Source organism: Triturus cristatus, chromosome 4_1, assembly GCF_964204655.1.
Source record: "Triturus cristatus chromosome 4_1, aTriCri1.1, whole genome shotgun sequence".
NCBI classification, from domain to species: domain Eukaryota; kingdom Metazoa; phylum Chordata; class Amphibia; order Caudata; family Salamandridae; genus Triturus; species Triturus cristatus.
This window is the reverse complement of record NC_140585.1, coordinates 478,673,082-478,688,455: the sequence shown is the minus strand read 5'-3', so window position 1 is coordinate 478,688,455 and position 15,374 is coordinate 478,673,082. Positions and strand designations below refer to the sequence as shown.

Below are 15,374 nucleotides of genomic sequence, written 5' to 3'. Positions count from 1 at the left end.
GGCCGGACCTAGCGCCGGGTCGCGCCCTGCGTGCCGTGACTGGGGCTGACCTTGCTGAGGAGTGTTGACCGGGGAGCCATTAATTGAGGTGCCTGCTGAGGGAAGGCCGCCCAGGGTCTACTGCCATCTGACCCTAGTGGTGGGAGTGGAGCGTCTGTGGGGGTCGCGTGTGCACTGTGGCCCCACGCTTTGTTGGCACATCACAGGTTTTAGGCCGCGAATCCCCGGCCTGGATTAGGTGGGCATCGGCCTGAGCATGAGAGCTGATAGCTGTATGGCCTCCAGAGCGGTGATTGGTAGCTATGCATTTATAGTCTGAGGTATGCACCCCTTTGTGTATCTGAGGCCACCACTGGCGGGAAGCCTCTTTATCTGCCCTCCACCTGGTATTTATTGGCCCTGAGGTCTGCTGGGTCGCCTGGCACTTATAGCTTCGCGCTGTAGTGGTGCTGTTGGCTCTGACTGTACATCACGCATGCCCTTGGCTTTGCTCTCCTCGCTTCTCTTATACCATATCCGTGGTGTTACTCACGAACTATGGGGTGAAATGACAAATCTCAGCAGTGCCTTTCATTTGAACCGCACAGGGCTCCTACGACCCCGCAAAAAGCCGTTTCTGATTCTGAAGCTGATGTTCACGCGGAAGGCCCCCCCCCATGCTCGAATCCACGTTCATGGCTATGCAGCGCACTTTGCAGTCTATTGAGGGTACGATGGCAGCTGTGAACCATCCACTAGACAACATGTCATCTCAACTCGAGACACAAAATGCACGCGTGGGGGAGGTGGAGCGTAGGGTTTCGGCATCTGAAGATGGCCTGGGTACTGTCACAGATAAAACACTAAATATGGAGAAAGTTTTAGCTCTTATTCAATCAAAGAATGAGGACTTAGAAGCGTGGTCCCGGTGCAATAACCTGCTCATTACTGGGTTGCCAGAGTTGACAAATGTGGGCAAGATGGAGACTTATGTTGAGCGTCTTATCTCGGACATTTTTGGCACAGAGCAATTATCTAGCATGTTTGTAGTTGAGCGTGCTCACCGCTCATTAGCTGCTCGGCCGGTCCCGGGCGCCCCTCCTCGCCCTGTCATAGCCAGAGTCTTAAACTACAGGGACCAGGACACTGTATTGCAACTGGCTAGAGAGAAAGGATCTATTGTTCATCAGGGCAACACACTGGCCTCCTTCCCTGATTTTACAGTTGCCGTTCAGGCGGCTAGGCGTGAGTTTGGCACTGTGACACAGTTTCTGCGAAATGAAGGTGTTCCTTACGCCATGTTGTATCCGGCCCAGCTTCGTATAGGTGCTGCCGCTGACGGCAAGATTTTTTCCTCCCCGAAGGCTGCCATGGACCACGCAAAACGCTTGAAACGTAAGAAACATGTCTCTACAGTTGCCCTGGAGGATGATGAGTAGATACGGCACTATGTTAACTGATGGGAGTTCCATTGCACTTTGGGCCTTTTGCTTCCTGTTCGGCAATGGTATACTCTTCTTGTCAAATTGGTTAGATGCTTATTGTCTGCCTACACTTATGTGATTCTCTGGTGTAATGTTATTCTCAAAAACCAAAGGAAATGATGGACGGAGTGTTGAACATTGCAAGCACTCACCCCCAGTCAACTGATCTGGGTTTAATCCATCACCGTTCTTTAGCCCACTCTGCCACCCCAGTTCAGACATGGCCATATGCAAATCAGTCTGACCCTGTGCCTCATGGGAACAGTCCAGCCCGAACTGCCAAGCAATGTCTTCCCTGGACCGGAAACAAGCTTCCTAGGACCGGTTTCTGGCATTTCAGCCGTCTTCAGCCAGGCTTGCTTGAATCCAGTGGCAAAGTAAGCAAGGGACTCACGTCTGAGCATACCCTGCCAATTTATGGCGAACAAAGCAAAAACCAAAGGAAATGATGGACGGAGTGTTGAACATTGCAAGCACTCACCCCCAGTCAACTGATCTGGGTTTAATCCATCACCGTTCTTTAGCCCACTCTGCCACCCCAGTTCAGACATGGCCATATGCAAATCAGTCTGACCCTGTGCCTCATGGGAACAGTCCAGCCCGAACTGCCAAGCCATGTCTTCCCTGGACCGGAAACAAGCTTCCTAGGACCGGTTTCTGCCATTTCAGCCGTCTTCAGCCAGGCTTGCTTGAATCCAGTGGCAAAGTGAGCAAGGGACTCACGTCTGAGCATACCCTGCCAATTTATGGCGAACAAAGCAAAAACCAAAGGAAATGATGGACGGAGTGTTGAACATTGCAAGCACTCACCCCCAGTCAACTGATCTGGGTTTAATCCATCACCGTTCTTTAGCCCACTCTGCCACCCCAGTTCAGACATGGCCATGTGCAAATCAGTCTGACCCTGTGCCTCATGGGAACAGTCCAGCCCGAACTGCCAAGCCATGTCTTCCCTGGACCGGAAACAAGCTTCCTAGGACCGGTTTCTGGCATTTCAGCCGTCTTCAGCCAGGCTTGCTTGAATCCAGTGGCAAAGTGAGCAAGCAACTCACGTCTGAGCATACCCTGCCAACTTATGGCGAACAAAGCAAAAACCAAAGGAAATGATGGACGGAGTGTTGAACATTGCAAGCACTCACCCCCAGACAACTGATCTGGGTTTATTCGGTGTTGAACATTGCAAGCACTCACCCCCAGTCAACTGATCGGGGTTTAATTCCTTTGGTTTTGTAATGTTATTCTCGCCATGATTGTCCGCACCTGTCTAGCCCTGCAGTCTCATTGTACTTCTGTTGGATTTGCAACGCGAATGCTGCTTGTTGGCTGTGCGAGCCCCTTCTACTGGCTCTACCCCTTTTAGACAACTCTCTAGGTTTCTTTATACTGCCGTGCCTATTATTACTCGCATTACTTGGGCCACTACAAGTTCAGCTGTTTGGTGTTTGAATATTGAATATTGTCTCCATTGCTCATATGTTATTTTGGCTCGGTTGACTCCTACTCTGTAGGGGGCTTGGGTCTCTGTGCTCCCCACACATGGGTGTGCCCCAAATCTGTTTTGTTGTTTCGGGGTGGTTGGGGGTGTTGGGTCAGGTACTGGGATGGCTTTGGCATGATTGGGTTGCTGAAGTGGGTGGGGGGTTGGGAGTGTTTGGGGTGGGGAAGGCAGGATGTTCTTGGTGCCCTTCTAGACATACAGCATGTAAGCATGCTATCATTTACTGCATGACCTTATTCAGATTCAACTTCTTTTTTAGGTCTCTAGTTATTCTGCCCTTCAGCAATGAGTAACGTTCTTAAATTTCTAACTTGGAATGTTCGAGGCCTCAACTCGCCTAAAAAGATTAGGATGATGTTTGCATATCTGGATCGTATGGGAGTGCATGTCGCCCTTCTGCAGGAAACTCACTTGACCAAAGACTCTGCTACTAGAATCGATACGCACTGGGCGAGTGTGAAGGTGTCGTCCTCTTATTCATCCTATGCTAAGGGTGTGTTACTCCTAGTGAAGAAGGGAGTGCCCTTCACAGCAATTAGAACTAAAGCGGATGACTGTGGCCGGATTGTGACAATTCATGGCTGTCTGTGCGGTGAGAGTGTGTTGCTTGTGAACACTTACGGGCCTAATGTTGATGAACTCTCATTTTACTCTGTGCCCTTACTCTGTGAAGTATGGCGCAGAATATCGTTGTTTCCACAATCGGCAATTATTTGGGGAGGGGATTTTAATCTGTGTTTAGACGTCACTATAGATAGGCATGGCAGTAGTGAGACCCGGCCCAAACGCGCTGCGGACATGTTCTTAGGATTGCTAGATGCGGGCCACTTACATGATATATTTCGCCAACGTCACCCCTCTGATCGGGAGAGCACCTTTGCCTCCTCGGTGCATGGCTCTTGGTCCCGTATAGATTTCTGGCTTGTCTCAGAGGTGGTCTGTACTTGGACGGTGCAGGTGTCACATGAGGCTCGCACCTTGTCAGATCACTCCCCGGTGCTCCTTGCGCTACAGCTCCCAGCGTATCAATCGCTGCCTTTTGCGTGGCGGCTTCAACCCTCGGAGCTGAAAGATCCGGTATTTAAGCAATCTATAGCGGAGGCAATTAGGAATTATTTTAAAGAAAATGAAGGAACGGTGGACAGTGCGGGAGTGCTCTGGGAAGCATTTAAAGTCACCGTAAGGGGTGCTTTCATTGGGGCACAGTCTGGAGTTCTGAGGGATATCCGGCGTAGGATTAAGAAATTGGCATCCGACATCTCCAAATTGGAACGGGAGTTTGAGTTGGCTCCTAGCACCGCCAAATTAGCTGAACTGCGAGAACTGGTTACGGAGCACAATGCGACTGTTGACCAGGAGTTGATGCTTTGCTCCCGGAGTAGAATTGCTAGATATTATGGCGAGGGTGGTCGGCCTAGCCGTTCTCTTGCTCAAAAACTCATTGAGACACGTAGTCAGGACACAATCACTGAACTTCTTGATAGCAATGGCGAGCCCCATCACTCGACCGAGGACATTTGTGAAATTGTTTTACAGTTTTACACAGACTTGTACGCTTCTAGAGAATCCCCATCCACTGAAGAAACGCATGACTATCTAGACGACATTGCTCTGTGGTGGCTGTCGGCTGCTCATCGGGAGTATCTGGTGCAGCCGTTTGATAAGGAGGATGTTAAAGAGGCTATCATGTCTCTGCCAACTTGCAAGGCGGCAGGGCCGGATGGTTTACCGAGCGAATTTTACAAAGCATATGCGCCGGATCTGGCTTCTCGGCTACTGGCGGTATATGCAGAGGCCTATGAAACAGGGACTCTTCCACCCTCCCTCCAGGAGGCCCTTCTTGTCACATTACTAAAACCAGATAAACCTCCCAATCAGTGCGGGTCGTACCGTCCCCTCTCGATGATTAACATTGATATGAAGATCTTAGCGAAAATGATCGCCATTCGGCTGCAGCCCATGGTACCCCTATTGGTACTGCTGGGTCAATCGGGGTTTGTTGCGGAACGCTCTACAACTCATAACTTACGAACGCTGTTCTCCACGCTGCACTATTTTGAACCTGATTTTCAAGCTGTTGCTGTGCTGCTAGATGCAGCAAAAGCATTTGATTCTCTGGTCTTTGGTCCTATATGTTTACTGTACTCAGTAGGATGGGTTTTCCCCCCTATTTTGTGCAATTGCTTAAAGTTCTCTACAGTGAACCAGTTGCTCGGGTTTGAGTTAATGGTTGGGTGTCGTCTTTGTTCCCATCGAGAGAGGCACGCGGCAGGGTTGCCCTCTGTCGCCCATGCTTTTCTCCTTGGCCCTGGAGCCATTGGCATGTAAGCTGCGCCAGAAGCACTCTGATGCTGCCTTGCGGTTTCGGCAACGCCCACTGATTGTCTCCCTATATGCGGATGACATGATGTTTTATGTCCGTGAGCCCTCTGTGCATCTTTCCCCGCTACTCCCGGAGTATGTCCAGTTTGAGAGGTTTTCGGGTCTTGGGATCAATTGGTCCATATCAGTGGTCTTCCCTCTTACTGAGTTGACCAAAGAAGTGGCGCTTGACTTTCCATTGTCTTGGACGTCAGATCCAGTGAAATACCTGGGTGTGTGGATCCACAGAGATCCTGCTGTTGTGATCGCTGAGAATTACGGTCGTACGATTATGCGCATTTCTGAACAAGCTGCGAGGAGGTCGCACCTGACCCTTTCATTGGCAGATAGGATAGCAGTTGTAAAAATGGTCTTTTGCCCAAACTGCTATGTTTCTTTATCAACTTACCTATAAAATTGAATGTCGTACTGTTCCGTACTCTCCAGTCTGCCCTGTTGACTTTTGTGTGGGGAGGGAAGAAGCCCCGGTGCAGATGGGAACTACTGGTACAGCCTTTTGCTTGAGGGGATTTTGAGGCTCTGGATCTGCGCCTTTATTATCTGTGTGCACAAGCGCAATTTGCGCATTGTTGGCATTTCCCACAACCTTTTCAACCCCACGGGGCTATCGAAGCAGATGCAGTTCTTCCTGTCCCATTACAGGCGGTGGTCCTCTCGGGGGGTTCGGGTGGCCCGCTGTCCGAGATAAATCCCCCTCAGTGCACGTCATGGGCATGGCGTACGCTGGCTTCGAGGGCTCAGCTGTCATATTTATATGCTCCGCTGTTGCCCCTAGCTTCTCATCCCGACATATCCGCGGCAAGAGTTAGCAACTGCGGGCATCATCAGATTGGGCGATTTATATAAGGGGGGTCGCTTCAAAACTCTGCGTGAGGCACAGAATGTCTGGGTTCGTCAGGCCGTTCGAGCGGTATACCCTAACTATCCTGTGGAACCCAACACGCTGCGTGCGTCGCAGGCGTTGTTAGCGGGGAGGAGTCGAAAAGGGCTCATTACTAAACTCTATAACGCCTCTCTACGTGAACGCGAACAGGAGGAGCACCCCTCTTTCCTGCGCTGGCAGGCCGCGTTGGGTCATCCTATTGTGCCGGAGGCTTGGACGGTGTGTTGTCAACTCACGGGCTGTCTCACTGCCAATTGTAATCTCAGAATCATCCATTTTAAATATCTGCGTCAGATATACTACCCCCCCTCCAGTTATATAAGCATTGCCTGAGGGAGACTGCGGACTGTGTGAGATGTGGTGCTGCGAATGCAGATTTTCTCCACGCTGCCTGGCTGTGTGGAAGTGTGTTGGCTTACTGGACTGCAGTGGTTAACATCTTAACGGACATTGTGCGGGAGCCGGTGGGCTGCACTCCTGAACTGTGTTTATTGGGATATGTTAAGCGCCTGAAGCCGTCCAGCAGACGCATCGTTGCAATATCCATCCTCTTTGCAAAAAGGGCGGTGGCGCAGCGCTGGGGTGCGAAGTCTGCACCCACTATTAAACAATGGCTTCACGATTTGGTTTATTGTAGGGATCAACTGCAGGTGTATGAGGAGGAGTTACCAGAGTCCTCCCGCCTTAAAGATTTTTGGGCCCCCATAACAGCCTATTTGATGTCTCACCCTGATATATTGTGAATGCTCTGCCTACCATGTCTGTGATTTTCCTCCCCCCAGAGGATGCCATGCCCATGATTTGAATTTGTACTTTATTTATACTGGTTGCTTCTTTTGTTTAATGTATCTGCTTCCATACTTGAACTTCCTATAAGGCATGCAGGATGTTGGGTTGTTATGTCCGGAGGGTGCAGTATTTATGTTATTGCTGTTCTGCCTGGGAGGGAGGGTGGGGGTGGGGGAGGGGGTTACCGGGGTGCATATGCCCCGATTGTTTTTCACACTTTTGTACTCCTGATTGTATGTTTTGCTTTAAAATCAATAAATATTTTTTTTTAAAAAAGACTTGCGGTGCTGCCCTATGCCAATTGTTTGTAAACATGCTCCTGGATTTATTGCAGAATAAATTACAGAGATCCTAGGCCAATATATATCTTAAACAGAAACAAAATAGAGAACGAATGCTGAGGAATATAAAAGGGAACATGAATTACGATCGTTATTGCGCTACTTCAAAATGATTATGCCATCGTGTATTTCAGTCAAACGTCAATGCACTAGGATACACATTAAAAGCAAGTCTAAGATTAGAAATTAATTAAAAGAACAATGAAACTGATAAGTGTAGTATCCTTCAGTTAGTTAGATAGATTTGGTATGTTAATTTTAATCCATTTTGCAATACTTAAATTTCATTTAGTTTTTTTATATTTACAGGTGGTGCTGTCAGACGAAATTATGAAGATCTCAGAATATGTCATTTACTTTAAACCTGGAAGATTCCAAAGCTTAGAGCAATCTGAAGCTATACAGCAATTCGATCAATGCACTTCTGTTTCAGAGATCATAGCAAAAAAACTCGCAGATAATTCAGGTATTATTGTTTTTTAACATAATAAGCCAAATATACATTGTCCAAATGTTGAATAATGAGATTGAACAACAGATAAAATTATACGTATTCTATCAAACCTGTACCAATAAAAAAGAGATACAATTTTCTCTAAAAAGAAGTTTCTGTAACCAAAGAAGCTTCTAGTTTCTTTCAGATATATGCATTTTGGGAAGGGGAGTAGTTCAAATGACAACAGTTTGTGTTGCTTGTGAAAAGGCAGGACGTTGCTGCCGTTCGAATTGTGCCCAAGTTGTTTATACTACACCGAGGAGGTGATCATTGGCCAGGTCAATAGATCGAAGTAGGAAGTCCCAGACATTCTTCCAATAAGACTACAAGAGAGCACAAGATCACAGAATGTAGATCATGTCGCCTCTTGGACTGTGGGATCGCCAGCACTCATCAGCAAGAGTAATGCCAGCGCGCAGCAGCCTGCCTGGGGTCCAGTGTCAGCCATGGATTATTTGAAGCCTCCCACAATCTAATGAAATAATCCTACTGATAGTATAAACTACAATATGTCTGCTATGTAAGATGTCATTGTTTTTATTTGGAAATGTGCATCCTAGACCTAGAGAATAACTAGCTGTGTATTACTAATACTGAGCTGCAGCAAGAATCCACACCGGGTATTCTAAGGTACCAAAGTGGTCTTTGGTAGCTCAACTGAGCTCAAGGCTGAACTATGCAAGAGTTCTTGTGAAATGCATCAATCAGATACAATGAAAAAGCATTGGCAAAGCCAATAGGTTTTACCTATGCGAGATCTACTGGCTTTGTCAATATTTTCTTCTCATGTTACACAGCAAAAGAATGGACAGCGGGAATAGGGAAAGTCGGTGAGGAAGTAGAATAGACAGCTGGAGGAGGGCAGCAGTGCATTAAAAGGACCAACAGAAGGAGGAAGGCTGGGGTGATTGAAAAAGAACAGACAGCGGGCGGATAGGGACATAGGTTAAACAGAATTCACAGTGGGAATATGGCAGGTGGGTGATGAAGCAGAATGTACAGCGGGAGGCAGGCAGGTGGGTGGGTAAACAGAACAGACAGAAGGAGGATGAAACAGGTGGGACAGCAAGGCAGATGGGTGATTCCCACAATAATTTTGGTGACAATACAAATTATATAACATCATTACATATTATATATAAACCTTATGAACAGGCTCTGAAGACTTTAGATTATGAAACACAAACAATACAAATTATATAGCATCGTTACAAATTATACATAGACCTTATAATCAGCCACTGACAATTTAAAATTTTGAAACACAAAAAAAAAAATAAGAAAATGACTAAATACCATGGAATACTTCATGTCGTAAGATAATTTGAAAAAACACCCCAAGTTAATAATCCAATACATTTTTTTCTAACTCCCTTCAATGCATATAAACTCCATTCTAACTCATAAATACTATATAGTTTGTTTCTCCAAAATTCAAATTTCGGGGCATCGGAGGATAACCAATCTGTTGCAATACATAAACGTGCCACAGTCATAGCTAGAAAAATAAAATTCTTATGCTCCTTTAGAATAGTTAACTTTGGTTCAACTCCCATTAACATCAATGCTGATGATATCCTAAACGGATGATGTAATACTGCTGTCATAAATTCCTCAATAGCAGTAAAAAAAAACGACAATTTATTACATTGAAAAAATATATGTAACATATCAGCATCGAAATCTCCGCATCTAAAGCATTTCCCATCATATTTACTACCCCACTTTGCCATCCGTTTGGGGGTATAATATAAGCAAAAAACTGTTTTGTACACTTGAGCTTTCAAATTTGCAGCTAAACATATCTCTTTAGTGATGAATAAAGTGTCCTGAACATCCAGTTCCGGTATTCCTAGCTGACCTTGCCAGTAAATGTTGTATTTTTTCATATCATCCTCTCTAAACTCCAACAATATTGAATAAAGTGAACCAATCCTTGAATTAGATCGAATCTCCTCCACTAATTTATTAGATAAGGGCATAATTTGTTTTTTTGAGCAAAAATTTCTAACTTGGAGATATTTAAAGAAAGAATATTGAGGCAATTGATATTTAGATGATAATGCTGTAAATGTAGCAAATATTCAATTTTCATTATATAAGTCTCCAATTCTAGAAAGACCCTTTCTTGACCAACTCTTAGCGACATTATCCCAAAAAATGGAAGGGAGAATTTTGTCAGCACTGAAGGGAGTATAAAAAGTAATTCTGCCCAAATGTATTAATTTCCTGACACTTCTCCAAACTTGAAAAGCTGAAGTCAGCACCTTAAAGCGAGTATGCTTGTAATAATTACCCTCAAGTTCTTTTAATAAACACCCTTTGGCTTGTTCTCCTAATAACAAGAAGAATATCGAGGGTGATTCCGCTTCATCCTCCATAGGTTCGCCTGTCAACATATATCTCATTCTTTGTAAAAAAACATACATAGTAATAAAGTAAAAAATCCGGTAACCCACGTCCACCCCTTTCTTCAGGTAACGTTAACCATTTCATGGCTCTACGTACTTTTCCTGGAGCCCAAAAAAATTCCCCACAAACAACCTGAAATTTCGATATATATTTGAGTGGAAATTGCAGTGGTATACTCCGAAATAGATATAATATTTTAGCAAGAACCTTCATCTTAATGATGTTTCCTTTACCAATTATAGATATTTGCAGTTGTCTCCATCTATCCAGTGATTGCTTAATTTGTAACGTTGTCTCTTGCCAATTAATATCTACTATCTCTTGCATATGGGGTGTAATTTTTATACCTAAATATGTAACTACATTGGTAACCCGTGGATCTTTAAGCTGAATTTTTTGTGTACACAATATTTGGGTTTTTGCGGAGTTTAATTTGTATCCAGACCTGCCACCAAAGTCTCTAGCTAAGCGTTCAATCTCAGTGATTGCCTCTCCTGGATCAGTCGTTACTATTGCAATATCATCCGCATATGCAAAGACTGAATAGGCAATATCCTTTACTATAAATGGTTTAATATGGGGCGATTTCTGAAGACTAATGATAAACGGATTAATAAATAAAGCAAAAAGCAAAGGAGAACACGGACATCCTTGCCGTGTCCCTCTTGTTATAATAATCTTTTCCGATTTTAAACCCATAGCGGTTATTCTAGCATTGGGTGTTTTGTATAAAGCTTGAATTGAAGTTAAGAAAGCCTTCCCAAACCCCATCCTTTCCATTATTTCCCACAAATATGACCACTCCACCCGATCAAAAGCTTTCTCAGTGTCAAGTAATATTAATGCTAAATCCCTATTTTACCCCTCTGCAATGTCAAATAAAGTAATAACTCTATTTATATGAGTGACCGTGCCTCTTTTTGGGATAAAACCATGTTGGTTTATCGATACAAGCGGGGTTATAACCTTAGATAAACGATTTGCAATCATCTTTGAGTAGATCTTACTATCACAGTTAAGCAATGATATTGGCCGATACGACCCAGGTAGCTCCGGTGACTTCCCTTTTTTACGAAAACCACAATTGAGGCTTCATTCCATGTATTTGGAGCGGTCCCTTTTTGCGCCATTCTGAAAATCTCTAGCATAACCTTTTTTATTGATTCAAAAAAACATTTATATACTTCCCCTGGAATTAGATCAGGACCTGCCGCTTTTCCGGAAGGTATACTCTTGACGGCTACCTCTAATTCTTCCATGGAAAAGGGGGTATCCAAGAATTCCGAGTCAATATTATTTAGCTTATTGAACATCCCCTCTTCCCATTCTTGATCTTCAAGAAAGTTGGGTTGATGAGTATATAAGTCCGTATAAAATTGTTGAAATATATTTAATATTTCCCCTTGATCCTCGTGAATCACCCCACCCTGATCCTGTAGTTTAACAATTGAACGGGAGGTAGATTTCATTTTTAAACGTAAAGCCAAAGACCGGCCTATAGCTTCTCCATATTCATAAATCTGGCGTTTATGTACTAAGTATTTCTGCGCAATCTCTTGGGTCCAAATTCCGGTTATACTCGCACGACATTGTGCGATTTTGGCTTCAGCCTCGTGTATAATGACTAAGTTATTCTCCTTCCCTATTACCTTAATCAGCTCTGCCTCCGCAGCCCTTAAATTATTGTATAATTCTCTCATTTGAGATCGTAATTTGTTTTGATGATACAAGCCATAACTTATAGTCTCTCCTCTAAAACAGGCCTTAAAAGTGTCCCATACGTTTAAAATATTAGCCGACCCAATATTGATATTGAGAAAATCTAATATCCACTTGCTCATATGAATTCTATATTGTTCATAAAGACATAATTTCCTGTCGTATGAAAAATGTCTTAATCTATATATCTCTTCTGAAGTTGAGATCTCAATTAGCAAAGGAGAGTGATCAGATGAAACTCTGGGAAATAACTGAATCTTAGTCCCAGTATGGATAGATGTAGACATGAAGAAATAGTCCAAACGGACAAATTTCTTGTGTGGAGCAGAGTAATAAGTATACCCTGGGGACATCGGATAGTTTTTACTCCAAATATCCACCAGGCCATGATCAGCCACTAAATCGTATAAGGCTTTAAAAACTCGTGGTTTACGACCCCTATAATTTTCTAAACCAACAGCGAGTTCCACATTATTTAAATTAATATTAAGATCACCGCATATAATTAAAGGGGATCTCCATTTAGCGAGTTCTGTATTCAAATGTTCTAAAACCTCTGCTTCATCAGTATTAGATCCATAAACTGAGCATAAAGTAAAAAAGCTGTTTCCCACTTTTAATTCTGAGATCGCCCATCTACCCCATTTATCTGCTAAACTATGAACTACCTCACAATAACCGGGTTTTGACAAAATCATTACCCCTCTGATGTTATTGGTTTGTTGAGTGGCAGAAATTAAAACATACCCTAAGTCTGCTATAAGTTTCCTATTATCCCATGCTAGATGGGTTTCTTGTAAGCAAAGGATGTCGGGTTGAATAAAGCGGATTTCAGCTGCAATTCTCCTTCTTTTATTAAAGTGGTTAAGCCCAGATACATTAAATGAGCATATTTTAGTGTTTCGTGCCATACAATGTTGATTTCAAAATTCTCAAATCAAAATAACTCATAATAGATATTAATCTCATTTTTCGACATAAGCTGATATATTTATATTTATACATTTCCATTAAATTATTGCCACCAAAAATTACCATGGTTTTTTCCCTTTTAACCCACCCCTCCCTCCTTCCCTTCCAAAGCCTTCCCCCTCCCTCAAAAGACATCCCCCCCAACCCCCCTGTATCGAGGCTTTAGGACTTATGGTCCTGACGATGGTGCCGAGCTAAATGGGCCCTCTAACTTCGCCACAGGACACAAACAATTATTACTATCCCATCTACATACCTAAATGTCAAAATTAGAAAATTTAGAAGAGAAAGAGAAACTTTTAGAATAACCTAAGTGATTCCAGAATTACACCAAAATAGTTCTCAGTTAACCAAATTTCCAGTTTTCATAAACCTAAATGAACTCAAGAATCGTTCAATGACTGTAGATATTCTTTCGCTTCACCTACATTTGTGAAAAAGCGAGTTTTCTCCTTATGGATCACTTTAAGTTTTGCTGGGTTCATAATGTAGGCTTGGGCGCCTTTTGTTTGAAATAGATGCACCAACTGGCACAATTGCCAGCGATTATCCATTGTATATTTGGAATAATCCGGTGTAGCAAAAAAGGAAAATCCCTCCGCCATGGATTTCTTATTTGGTTGGGTGCTCATGTATACATCTTCTCTAGCACGGAAGCAGTTGAAAGCTACAATAAAAGGTCTAGGTTTGGTTGGAATTTGATCGGATCGGAGATTGAAAGGAAACCTATGGGCACGATCAATTTCTCGCTCCCAATCCCATTTATTCAAAGACGGAAAAGCCTGTTGAAAAAGTTCCACTATATATTTACGTGGGTCTTGGCCTTCTTTCCCTTCTGGAATCTGCATTAGTCTTAAGTTGTTACGACGAGCGCGATTTTCAAAATCCGCCATTTTCCATAATAAATCCTCCTTGTTGGCGCTCAGAGTTTCAGTTATCGATTTCTGTTTCACCAGCACGTCCTCAATATTAGAAATTCTAGTTTCAACTTCTGTAAATCTTTCTCCAAAGTCTGACTGTGCCTTGGCTAATTTCCGGATAGAGCCTTGCAATTTCCGACATGAATTTTGAATTTTGTGGCTCTCTAGTGCAGTTTTATCCATGTGACTCAGAATAGTCTGATAAATCGTAGTCAGCGTAATATTATCCGATACATCTTCCGTTCCACTTTGCGCAAGTATATCACTCCCGGCTCTAACTGTAACGGGACTCTCCTCCTCTGGAAAATCAACAGGTTCATTCTCATCATATTCGCTCTCTGGCCCCTCCATGCATAGCTGTTTGGAGTACTGTGCTGCTAAATCTTCACACGAGGAGGTTGAGTTTTCTGACACTGAGAAGAAGTCAGCAGATTCAACCTCTGCGGAAATTACGTTAGCCGATGCCCCAGGGAAGGATTTCTTCATCAGAATTGTATCGTCAGAATTTAACACAGAGCCTCTCTCCACAGTATCGTACTGCCCTTCTGGATTAGCACAATGACTATCAATATTTTGTGTTAATGAATTGGAAACATTAACATTAACATCCTTCTGCGGTGCTACAGTTAAGCCACCCTTCTAGAGGGGACGACATGTACCCACTGTGGAAACACAGTAGAATCCTAAAGATATTCCTGGACCACGCTCTACAAGAAGAATCCTGGCCCTTCGACGTTCCACTACCCTTGGAAGACTGAAGAATCTCCCTTGGAGTCAAGGAGTGACTCCCCTGCTTGGCAGGCACCAAAAACTCTAATCAACGGTCGCAAACTTTCCCGCTCCTGCTAAAGTCCGAAGACCCTGCAGCCCCAAAAATAGATTTCCTGACTCCTCAGAGGCCATTGTGAGTCCCCAGCAAAGTTTAGGCGAGTGGACTCCACAAGTGACGAGGAACAGCAATACGTGGGTACCGTGCACTATTGTCAAGTGCAACCTCTTCACGACATTCTACGAACTTGTGCTTTGGACCACATGTGGCCCAAGCCTTCAGCAGGTTTTGCACTGAAAATCAGAGGCCTACCCCATCCCGAGTGACCGTGGGCTCCTGTAAAGCATTTCCTCATGAGGCATCTTTGCGATCCCTTGCCCGTTGGCTTGTGGGTCCCCCGAAGACTTTTTCATCAAACCAAAGGGCTTCCCTGGTTGCTCCAGGCCTGCCCTCACTCACCCTTGCTGAGTGAGTCCCTCAGACCTTGCTGGTCTGCACCGCTGACTTTCGTTACATTCCACAAGACTTGCTGTTGCCAAGGCTTGTTGGCTCCAATCTGGTTGCCGACACCTTAGTAAGCTGCAAACTTCATGGGACAGTCTGAATCCAACTCTTGGTCATCATCGATGCCTCCTGGACCTCGTGGCTGAAGAGTCAAAACACCATTGATTACCTGAAATCACCCGACTTCCGTGATCATCCATCTTCCTGGCCCCGGGTCACTGGCAAG

General features: G+C 44.2%; 1 protein-coding gene across 3 annotated transcripts in view; it reads left to right on the top strand.

Moving 5' to 3' along the window:
- The window catches only part of PLCZ1 (phospholipase C zeta 1), a 1,132,435-nt gene that overhangs the window by 615,902 nt on the left and 501,159 nt on the right, over window positions 1-15,374 (top strand). For all 3 annotated transcript variants that reach the window (XM_085652690.1, XM_085652689.1, XM_085652688.1), the window contains one exon: window positions 7,666-7,822. In XM_085652690.1, the coding sequence (XP_085508816.1) occupies window positions 7,666-7,822 (157 nt within the window). The remainder of the gene's footprint in view (window positions 1-7,665; window positions 7,823-15,374) is intronic.